We start from the raw sequence: 11,541 nt of genomic DNA on the forward strand, positions 1-11,541 counted from the left end.
TGGCAGAACTCGGAATAAGGAAAAAATTCCTGCAAAACTCTGCTGCAATTCCTTCCCTGGTGCCAGAATTATTCTTGTTCCTCATTCTGGGCTGTGTTTTAGCAGCTCTGGGATGCTCTGGGATCAGCTGGGGTTGACTCAGGCCAGCCCAGGAGTTGTGTGGATATGAAGGAAAAGATTTAATTTAATTTATACACAGAAATCCCGTTTCAAAAGCAGCATCCTGCAGTCTGTACCTCTCTTCCTGGGACAGGGGGTGCCACAGCCCTGAAATAATCCGGGCAGCACTGTGGGGTTGAGTGGAAAATCCCATAAAAGCCTTTTATTAGAAAGAACAAGTTTTACTTGCTGATCTTATTCCTGTGGCCTTTTACTTTGCTGTGTTGTCCCAGATATTTTTAATTTTCCAAGTACTTTAACAAAGGAGTTCTCTGCACTCTTCAGGCTTGGAGAATTCATCCCATATAAAGTTATTTCAGTATTTTTGGGGGTTTTGTAGCTCTCAGACTCATTTCCACTTTGCAGCACATTTCTGAGCTGTGTTTGTTCTTCAGGAAGTGTTGAAGTGCATCTCAGAATGAAAACTCCGGTGGTTTTCGGGTTTCAGAGAATATTATTAAATCAGAACCTGTTCTTAAAGTGCTCCAGGAAAGGGTTGTTTGTGCCTGATGAGGGGAGAGGGCTCCTTTCAAAGCAATTTCCTTCCATTTCCAGAGCTTGTGGAATAATCCAGGAGTTTTTGTGGTAAAATACATCACAATCATCTAAAGAAAAGTGCTAAATAACTACAAAATACTGGATTTTTTCCCCCCTTTACAGCCTTTCTCCAGCACTCCCCACATCCAAGAGGATTATAAACTGTGGGATGTTGTGCTTGGGCCTGCAAGGAAAGATGTGGAGCACAAATTCCAGGAGAGTTGTGTGTCCTCAGGAAAATGGGAAGCTGCTTCCATGGCATTTTTGATTGTTGATATTAAATGTGGCCTGGATTTACTGCTGGCTGCAAAAATGTGGCTTTTAGCCATTATTTAAACACCTTTCTGCTTGTGAATGTGGGGTTTTTTTTTTCAAATTAAAACCATCCAGGTGATTGGTAACTCCCTGATTCCCAGCAGCTGGAGGAGCTGCTCCATTGGAACTGGGAATTTTTAGGAACAGCTTCTCCTCCACAGAGCCTGAAGCACAAATAGGATTTCAGAAGGAACTCTGCAGAGTTCTCCTCTCTCCCATGTTTATTTGAAAACACCTATTGATTTTCACATCTTTTTTAATAAAATGGGATTTCAAGGGCAGCTATTTTTTCTAAAAAAATCCTTCATTGCAGAGGAGTTCGTGTGGGGTTTATTGCAGAGTGCAGTTAAATGGTTGTTAAACATTTAATGTTGCATTATAATATCGACCTACAAACTCCTGTGCCACCAGAAAAACACCCCCAGAACTGTGTTTATTATGCTTTTTTTTTTTTTTTTCCCCCACTAAATCCAGGATTCTTCTCCCACTGCTGGAGGTTGTGGATTTCATGGAATTTTTTCCCCCCCCTCAGGATTGGCCGTTTGATGATGGAGCACCACCCCCAAGTCAGATCGTGGAGGACTGGCTGAACCTTTTGAAAACCAAATTTCGGGAGGAGCCTGGATGCTGTGTGGCTGTTCACTGTGTGGCAGGCTTGGGAAGGTCAGTGCTCTGCTCTCTTGGCTCTAAATGGGATTAAGATGTCATTTCTTTTGCAGCTAGGTGTTTAACAAACCCCAATTTCTCTGTTTTCTCCCAAATAATTTAAGCCAACAAGCTCAAATTTGTGTCATTAAAGCAGCAGGGACTTAGTGCAGCTTAAAAATACTCAGTGATTTCAGAACTCTGATCAAAAACCTTGGAGAGATGGGTCAGAACACTTCTGTCAATCATGAATTCAGTAATTTAAAAATATTACAAAATCATTAATTTAAAAGTGTTAGGAATTCATTAATTTAAAAGTATTTGTGCTAAAACAATAAACACTTCTGTGCTACTTCACACAAGTAGAATACATTTTTTATAGGTTTTTGTTTTATTTCCTTCTCTTTTCCACTGATAAACTATCCTGTGGAAATTAAAAAAAAAAAGCCATTTAGGAGCATTAATTTAATTACTTTTCTTCCTCTCAAGTGGCTTCCCTTCAGTTTGGAGAAGTCAGCCTGGTGTTTCTTCCTCACCACTCCAGCTTTGAGGAAGAACCTTTCAAGATTAAAAAAAAAAAATGCTGCAATTCCCAAATGGAATCCCTGGATGTTGTATTTATCCTGGGGGATAAACGGAATTGAAGTGTTGGTGCTGTTCCAGTGTGGCATTAATTAACATCTTGAAGGAGTGGAAAACAAAGATTAAAGAGTGCGGAGTGCATCAAGTTCTTAAATTCCCACCTCTGCAAGAGAAGAGAGGAGGAGATGAGGAGCCAGAGGGAGAAATGGCCAATATTTCATGGCACAGGAGCCATTAACATTTGTTTTCCCATTTGGGCTCTGGTTTTATCCAAGGAACATCTTCAGGACCTGGCCACATGTGGCTCGAGTGGTTTTTCCAGAGGTTTCTCCTCTCTTGTGTCACCTCCACACCTCAAATCCATCTGCTCCTTCCACAGGGCCCTTTCCCTGCTGCTCTCAGGCACAGGGAAAAGCAGGAGCTGCACAGAAATCCTGGGTTAATCCAGAAAATTGGTTGCCTGCAGTGGGGAACTGAGTTCAGGCCTAGAAAAGAGACAGCGATTTTATTTCGATTTTATTTCGATTTTATTTCGATTTTATTTCGATTTTATTTCGATTTTATTTCGATTTTATTTCGATTTTATTTCGATTTTATTTCGATTTTATTTCGATTTTTCCTGGTTTTTTCCTGGTTTTTTCCCAGGTTTTTTCCCAGGTTTTTTCCAGGTTTTTTCCAGTTTTTTTCCAGTTTTTCCCTGTTTGTTTTTCCCTGTTCTTTTTTAGTCTCTCCTATTCTTTTTTAGTCTATTGTATTTCATTCAAGTGCCCTTAGAGTTTCAAATTCACACTTGGCAAGTGAATAATTGTATTTATGCAGGTGCAGGGTGATAGTGGGAGTCATTCCTCCTGAATTTTGTTATTTTACCCCCATGAATTGTCCAATTCCTGGCACCTCTTTAATCCTTTTTTACTCCACCCTTAGAGGTGCCTGTTGCCCTGTGGGGTGAACATCAATCCAGGAGAAAATCAGTGTATTCTGGGATTCTTGCTTGTTAAAACCACTTTTTTTTTCCACTTAACTGACTTCCAAAATGAAGATCCCAAAGCAGAAAATTCTCTTTATTCCCGTTTCTTTACAGAATGTACTTTAAAAAATAAATATGTGAATATATATGAAGCCGTGTGTTCATAGCTCTGCCTCTGTACAGCTCAATCCATGCTGTAAAAGGCATTCAAAAAGATGTTAAAAACCAGAAAATCAGGTTCAAGTGAGATAAAAAAGCATAAAAATCCAGAATTATTATCTCACACCCCAACCACTAAAGAGCTGCTATTGATTTTTATTTCCTTTGGAAGCAGAACTCCCTTCCAAAAAGTCATTTTACATCAGGCAAACTCCTTCCTGTGGGTAATACTCCAAGAAAAAAACCCTTCAGCTGCTTGTTGGGAGAGGAATTTGATGAATTTTGAAGGGTTCAATTTATTGTTTCTGTGGATCTTCCTTAAATATTGATTTTTTCCTGCAGGGCTCCTGTTCTGGTTGCACTTGCTCTCATTGAATGTGGAATGAAGTATGAGGATGCAGTTCAGTTTATAAGGCAGTAAGTGAAAATTCCCATTTTTTGCTTCTTTTCCCCAGGAATCTTTCATTCCAGTGGTTTTGACAGGCCTGTTAAGGAAGAGATTTGGGGTTTTTTAGGAGTTTTAGCCTGAAATAATGGTATGGCTTTGCCATAAATCTGAGCTTCGTGCCTTTCCCTCTCTTCAGAGGGGAGGATTCTCAGGTGATTTTTCTCTTTCTGTTTAAAATCTGGATTTAAATGTGAAGAAAAACCTTAAGTATTTTGATTTTTGTGAGGTAAAAGTGCTGAGAATGGGGCTGTAAAAGTTAATTCTAATTAATGAGGATTAACAGGTGATCTCTCTTTAAAATCTGGGTTTAAATGTGAAGAAAAACCTCAAAAATTTTGATTTTGGTGAGGTAAAAGTGTCAAGGATGGGGCTGCAAAAGTTAATTCTAATTGATGAGGATTAGCAGGTCATCTCTTTCCTTAAAATCTGGGTTTAAATGTGAAGAAAAGCCTCAAAAATTTTGATTTTTGTGAGGTAAAAGTGCTGAGAATGGGGCTGTAAAAATTAATTCTAATTAATGAAGATTATTGGGTTATCTTCCCCACTTTCTCCTTGAAATCTGGGTTTAAATGTGAAGAAAATGCTCAAAAATTTTGATTTTTGAGGTAAAAATGTCTAGGATGGGACTATAAAAATTGCTGGTAATTAGTGAGGATTAACAGGTGATCTCTCTTCTTAAATTCTGGGTTTAAATGTGAAGAAAAGCCTCAAATATTTTGATTTTTGTGAGGTAAAAGTGCTGAGAATGGGGCTGTAAAAATTAATTCTAATTAATGAGGATTAGCAGGTGATCTCTCTTTAAAATCTTGGTTTAAATGTGAAGAAAAGCCTCAAAAATTTGGATTTTTGTGAGGTAGAAGTGTCAAGGATGGGGCTGTAAAAATTAATTCTAATTAATGAGGATTAACAGGTGATCTCTCTTTAAAATCTGGGTTTAAATGTGAAGAAAAACCTCAAATATTTGGATTTTTGTGAGGTAAAAAGGTCTAGGCTGGAGCAGTAAAAATTGCTAATTAATGAAGATTATTGGGTGATCTCTCTCCGTAAATTCTGGATTTGAATGTTAAGAAAAGGCTCAAAAATTTTGATTTTTGTGAGGTAAAAATGTCAAAAATGGGACTATAAAAATTGCTGCTGATTAATGAGGATTAGCAGGTGATCTCACTCTTTAAAATCTTGGTTTAAATGTAAAGAAAAGCCTCAAAAATTTTGATTTTTGTGAGGTAAAAGTGCTGAGAATGGGGCTGTAAAAATTAATTCTAATTAATGAGGATTAGCAGGTGATCTCTCTTTAAAATCTGGGTTTAAATGTGTAGTAAAGCCTCAAATATTTTGAATTTTGTGAGGTGAAAAGGTCTAGGCTGGAGCAGTAAAAACTGCTAATTAATGAAGATTATTGGGTGATCTCTCTCCTTAAATTCTGGATTTGAATGTTAAGAAAAGGCTCAAAAATTTTGATTTTTGTGAGGTAAAAATGTCAAAAATGGGACTATAAAAATTGCTGCTGATTAATGAGGATTAGCAGGTGATCTCTCTCTTTAAAATCTTGGTTTAAATGTAAAGAAAAGCCTCAAATTTTGGGGGCACATTCCCATCTTGGGGAGAAAAACCTGGGGCAGCATGAATTCAGTGACAACATCCCTGGAAATGAAGCTCAGCAGGTGAGATTTATGTGGAGGGAGCTTTGCCACGAAGCAATTCCAGCTTTTCCTGGCTTCCCAGGGTCTCCAGTTTTCCTTGGATTGCTGGCAACAGATTTTCCTGCCTTTTTGGAAATTCCTTTTTTTTTTCCCCCTTATCTCTTTGTCTCTTTTAGCTGATAAGCAGCACCTGGGGAGGGTGACCTTGATGTTGTTCCTTAACTACTGCAAGGCATGGAAATAAAATCTCCCTTTAAAAAAAAAAAAAAAGCTGGAATTAGATCAGGATATTCCCCTGGAATATTGTGCTGGTTTATCCCCCCTCTCCCAAGCCACGAATTCCAGCCAAAATTCTGCTTTTTCAAGCTAAAAAACCTCATTAAAACAACAAATAATCTGCCTGAAGTGAGCGAAGTGATGCTTTTTCCATTGATATCCTCCTTCCTTGTGTTTTTTTAGGAAAAGGAGGGGAGCTTTCAATTCCAAACAGCTGCTTTATCTGGAGAAATACCGGCCTAAGATGCGATTACGCTTCAAAGATGCCAACGGTCACTGCTGTGTTCAATAAATAAACAAACAAAAAGATCTCAAAAGGAAGGCAGAAGTGAGCAGGGGGCTCTTCTCTGGACTCTTGGCACCTGGAAATGTGAATCTGGAATCAAAACAAAACGTCATCAAATTAATGGTGGAGTCAGTGCTCCTCAACCTGTGTCCTAAAAAATAATAATAATAAAAAAAAAAGGGTGATGATGATTGAGAGGAAAAAAAAAACCAACCCAAAATTAAAAAAATATAATAATAATAATAATAATAAAACCCAATTAAGAGAAACATTTCAGTGAAGGATTGTTTTCTCCTTACGCTGCAATCTGCGAGGAGAAAAGCAGTTTCTGACCCTTCTGTATTTTTAACTTTTTAAGAAAAGAAATAAAGTCAACTTTATGTCTGAGGAAAAGCAGCAGAGCATTGGCTTGTGCAGGGAGTATTTTCTTGAGGAAAGCACCCCCCAGTCAGGGCCTGAGCCATGAATTCCTCTTTAAACTCTTGGAAAAGGAGGTTTTTTTTGGTTTTAACCTGGCAGAGACACGAGGAGGAGCCTTTGTGGCTGGCTGGGAACAGCCTTAAGCCCCTTTTTGGGCACATCCCAGGGGATTGGGTGATGTCTGTGCTGGGTGTTTCCCATGGAATTCTGACTCCTGAGGGGCTTGAACAGAAACCTCACTGCCTAAACCCTCTGGTGAATCTACTTTTGAGAGTGTGTGATTCTCTGTGTGTGTCAGTCTTGATTTTTTTTTTCCAAAGAATTTGGCTGAAATGTTAATTACTCCCTTTCTGTTGCTAGACAGAAAATCCATCCTGGCACAAGACTGATGTTCCAAAGTGTCCTGGGTGAGCAAGGGGCGACTCAGACAAGGACTTAAAATTAATTTCTCTGTCAAAAAGATGGAAAAGGCTTTTTTTTTTTTTTTTTTTTTTTTTTTTGCTGCTGCTATCCACATTCCCTGCCTTGCTGAGCGCAGGAAATTGGGATTTGGGGCCAGGTGTGAGGGAAAGATGAGGGGGGATTTTCTCAGCTGAACCACTGATTGCCTTCTTCTTTTTTATTGGGGTCTTTGGGAGGGAGAATCCCTAATTGCACCCCAAAATCCTGGCACCCTTCATCAGCAAACCCTAACAACTTGGATTTTTGGAGATCTTTTTGTGGGGCTGCCAGGGAACCAATTAAGGGATTTTAGGAGCAATTTTAGCCAGGCTGCTTCTACCAAACACACTTTTGTAGTGCCCTGCCTCAGGGGTGACCTTGTGCACCTTCTCCTGGATGTTTTTCCATAATATCCAACCTTGGAAGGGTTTGGATCCAGGTTTAGGGCTCTGTTCCCTTGGGATATTTTGCTGTTGTTCTGTACCTGCAGCAGGTGTGGCCTCGTACCCATCCTCCCTTCCCAGGATTTCTCCCTCTTCCAGACTCCTGCACGAACCTTTCCAGAGCACAGGGAATGGACTTTTGCAATTCCAATCCTTGGGAGAGCTTTTAGAAATTTAAGCAGAAAATGTCAGTACTTGTCAAGCCCCTCAGGTGAGGTCCCCAGCCCCCGGTGCTGTGGTTGTGCTGAATTCCCTCCTCCCTGTGGAATATTCCTGAGTCTTTCCATGGATCAAGGAGGGCTGGGAGTGTTTGTGGTGTGGATGCTGCCCTGAGGAATGGCCCGAGCCCAGGTGGGAGGGAAATGGTGCTGAAATCACCCACTTCTGGCCTTTACCTTCCCCTCCTGCACTCCCAGCCTGAAGTTCCACCTTTCTGCAAATAAAAAAATGGATATTTTTTTTTTTTTTTAGCAAAAGGAATCCTGCTTTAAAACCAATTTGACAAATGAAGTCAGATTGGAGGGGAAGGTGCTGAGCTGGATGGAAAACCCCAACCCCAACTCCTCCTGAAGAACAATAAAACAGATTTTAAAGGCTCTCTGTATAACTTTGCATTCTTCCCTCTCCTCCCCTAATTCCCCTCTTGATTATAATGTACTAATTATCATCTCCAGCCTTAATTTGAGGGGGAAACAGTGAAGAAATGCAGATTGTCACAGTGTGGGGCTGTCACTGTGCCCCCCTATGTCCCACAGGCACAACTCCTGGCTCAGCCCTTGAACGTGGTGCAATAAAGTTCTTGCAGTAAAATCTCTTTTTCCTCTGCCTCTCGATGCTTTTATTGCAGCTCATTAATGGGGAATAATCACCTTTAATTAGGTTTAATTATCTCCACGAGTCGTGGTTTGGAATTGCTGCTGGAAAAAGCTGTTTTTAACAGGGAAACAGGAACAATTCTTTTCCTTTCTTCCTTTATCTTTTTAAAAATTTAAAAAAAAAGGTGTAAACTTACCTTGAAACAAACCAAACAACAGCTCTGACCTTTCCCAAGAGCTGTTGCCAAAACTTTTCTGGACACCTGGCAGCACCTGAATGGGGGGATTGTTTTGGGGTGACAATAGGGGAAATTTGGGATCCTGGATCCCAATATTTTCCTTAGCACTGGAATGCTGTTTGTTGAATTTATTTCAATAATTTCAGGTGGTTTTTTTTATTATTTTTCCTTACAGAAGTCGATCTGGGTAATTCCTTTAAATAATTCCTTTAAATAATTCCTTTAAATCGTTTCTTTAAATCATTTCAGATGGTTTTTTTCCCCCTGGGTTTTCACAGATAATGATCAGCTTTGCTCTGCTGCCATCAGAGAAATCTCCTTGCAAATAGGTGTTGGATTTCTAACATTTATCAGATTTTTCCCACTCCCAGAACAAATTTTTAGTCCCTGTTGGCTGTGAGAGAACAAAACCTTTGGGAGGAGAGGCTGGAAGTTCCAGCTCCTCTTTTTAGCTTTTTTTGGGGTTTTTCTAACACCAAACTCTTGTTTGTTTTTCAAAGTTTCTGTTTTTTTTTTTTTATTACCACACCCTGAAGTGAAATGTCCTGCTAATTAAAAGCTAATTTAGGATAAAAATTAGCAGCTCCTTAATTGGAACTGAGATCTTTCCTGTGTTGATAGGAGTCACTTTTTCCTCTGGATGATTTTTTTTTTTCACCAAAATCCAGGCTGGTGCTGGAATTGGAGATAGAGCTGTGATTAACCTGTTTTTTTTTTTTATTACCACACCCTGAAGTGAAATGTCCTGCTAATTAAAAGCTAATTTAGGATAAAAATTAGCAGCTCCTTAATTGGAACTGAGATCTTTCCTGTGTTGATAGGAGTCACTTTTTCCTCTGGATGATTTTTTTTTTTCACCAAAATCCAGGCTGGTGCTGGAATTGGAGATAGAGCTGTGATTAAAGTGTTGTTTCTATCACTTAAAATGCTGCTTTTGGAGCAGTTAAGGATGATGGGCACAGGAATCACTTCAGAGAATTCCAGGCTGGATTGGGTTGGGAGAGAACCTTAAGGATCATCTCATTCCAGAGGCTCCAACCTGGACACTTCCAACCTCACCACGGCCCCAGGATGTTTGAAAAGATTAGAAATCCCTGAATTTCAGTGGAACTCTTCAGCCCAGCTCTGTGGTAAATGACTCCTGATCTCTGTGGTTCTGGTGTCCTGCATTGGGTGGATTTGGGGGGTCACAAATGATCCCAGAACTCCTCCAAGTGGAAATGTCAGACATTCCTGCCTGCAAGTGGATTGATTCCTCCTGAAATCCCAAGGGATGCACCAGGTAACATTTCCACAACCCCTTTCAAGCTCTCCAGGGGTGATTTAGACTGAAATATTCCTGCAGGACCCCAACTCTTTGGGATGGAGTGGGAATCTTAGGCCCTTCCCTTGTTTTAGCTGACCTTAAATCCTAAATCAGCAAAGAGGAAGTGAAATTTTAACTCTTTTCCATGCCACAAATTCCCTCTGGATCCTGCTGACCTGGGAGACATCTACAGGAAAACTGGGAGCCTCACAAAGTTTGGGAATTTTTGGGTTCCCTTGCCACGCTGTTCCCTTTGGAGCATGGAGCAGAGCCCTCGTGCCAGGGTGGGGTTGGTGCCAGGTACTTTTTGGGGTCACCAGCCAGGATTTTGTGTCTTGGAGCAGCTCTGGGGGAATGTGGAGGCTGCCAGGGAGATCCTTTATTTTTCCTTTTTTTTTCCTTTTTTTTTTCCATTTTTCTTTTTTTTTTCCTTTTTTTTTTCATTTTTTTCCCCCCTTTTTTTCCTTTTTTTCCCCCCTTCTTTTTCCCTTCTTTTTCCCTTCTTTTTCCCTCCTTTTTCCCTTCTTTTTCCCTTCTTTTTCCTTTTTTTCCTTTTTTCCTTCATTTTTTTCCTTTTTTCTTCATTTTTTCCTTTTTTCCCTTCTTTTTTCCTTTTTTCCTTTTTTCTTTTTTCTTTTTTTCCCTTCATTTTTCCTTCATTTTTTCCTTCATTTTTTCCTTAATTTTTTCCCTTCATTTTCTCATTCTTTTTTCTTTATTATTTTTCTTTCTTATTTCTTTATTTTCTTTCTTCTTTATTTTTTCTTCATTTTTTCCTTCATTTTTTCCTTCATTTTTTCCTTCATTTTTTCCTTCATTTTTTCCTTCATTTTTTCCTTCATTTTTTCCTTCATTTTTTCCTTAATTTTTTCCCTTCATTTTCTCATTCTTTTTTCTTTATTATTTTTCTTTCTTATTTCTTTATTTTCTTTCTTCTTTATTTTTTCTTTATTATTTTTTCTTTATTTTTCTTTATTATTTCTTTATTTTCTTTATTCTTTTTTCTTTACTCTTTATTATTTTTTCTTTATTTTTTCTTCTTTTTTTTTTCTTTATTATTTTTTCTTTATTTTTTTTTCTTTTTTTCCTTTTTCCTTTTTTTCCCCCCTTTATTTTTTTCTTTATTCATTCTTTATTTATTCCTTATTCTGGAGGGGAGCTGGGATTTGAGGTGTCTCTGCCCTCTCCTACAGGGCTGAACTCTACACATGGAGAAGGAAAACTGGAGCCAGCTCCAAGGAAAATCCCCAATCCGAGCCTGCAGATGGATTAGAAGAGCTGGAGCAGGGAAATCGCCAGGTAAGGAATCACTTCTCTGTCCAGAGGGAGGGAATCTGCTCCCAGGTTATGGGATGTCCTCTGTGGAAGGAGGGAATCTGCTCCCAGGATGTGGAAAACCCTCTGGAAGGAGGGAATCTGGGAATTTGGAATGTGCTGCCTCTGTGGAGAGAGGGAATCTGGTCCCAAGATATGGGATGTCCTTTGTGGAAGGAGGGAATCTGCTCCCAGGATGTGGGATGTCCTCTGTGGAAGGAGGGAATCTGCTCCCAAGATATGGGACACCCTCTGGAAGGAGGGAATCTGGTCCCAGGATGTGGGACACCCTCTGGAAGGAGGGAATCTGGTCCCAGGATGTGGGACACCCTCTGGAAGGAGGGAATCTGCTCCCAGGACGTGGGATGTCCTCTGTGGAAGGAGGGAATCTGCTCCCAGGATTCCCTCTGCGTTCCCTAAAGCCTCTTTTCCAGGGAGTTGCTGCTGGCTGGAATCCTTCCCTGAGGGGATTCCCTTGCTGCCAGCGCCCTGAGGGGCCGCATCCCGAGGCGATCCCGATGGGATGCTTGGGGGGCTCCCAACACCTGG

General features: G+C 39.9%; 1 protein-coding gene and 1 long non-coding RNA gene across 2 annotated transcripts in view; both read left to right on the top strand.

The window, feature by feature from the left end:
* PTP4A2 (protein tyrosine phosphatase type IVA, member 2) overlaps window positions 1–8,132 on the top strand; it is a 13,521-nt gene extending 5,389 nt beyond the window's left edge. The window contains exons 3-5 of the mRNA XM_008635096.2: window positions 1,544–1,674; window positions 3,707–3,781; window positions 5,912–8,132. Of these exons, the coding sequence (XP_008633318.1) occupies window positions 1,544–1,674; window positions 3,707–3,781; window positions 5,912–6,020 (315 nt within the window). The 3' untranslated portion in view covers window positions 6,021–8,132. The remainder of the gene's footprint in view (window positions 1–1,543; window positions 1,675–3,706; window positions 3,782–5,911) is intronic.
* Window positions 8,133–9,082: 950 nt separating this feature from the next.
* LOC108447137 overlaps window positions 9,083–11,541 on the top strand; it is a 17,502-nt gene continuing 15,043 nt past the window's right edge. Inside the window, exons 1-2 of the long non-coding RNA XR_001862537.1 lie at window positions 9,083–9,654; window positions 10,872–10,977. This is a non-coding gene — a long non-coding RNA (uncharacterized LOC108447137). The remainder of the gene's footprint in view (window positions 9,655–10,871; window positions 10,978–11,541) is intronic.

Source organism: Corvus brachyrhynchos, unplaced genomic scaffold, assembly GCF_000691975.1.
Source record: "Corvus brachyrhynchos isolate BGI_N302 unplaced genomic scaffold, ASM69197v1 scaffold65, whole genome shotgun sequence".
Taxonomy (NCBI): Eukaryota; Metazoa; Chordata; class Aves; order Passeriformes; family Corvidae; genus Corvus; species Corvus brachyrhynchos.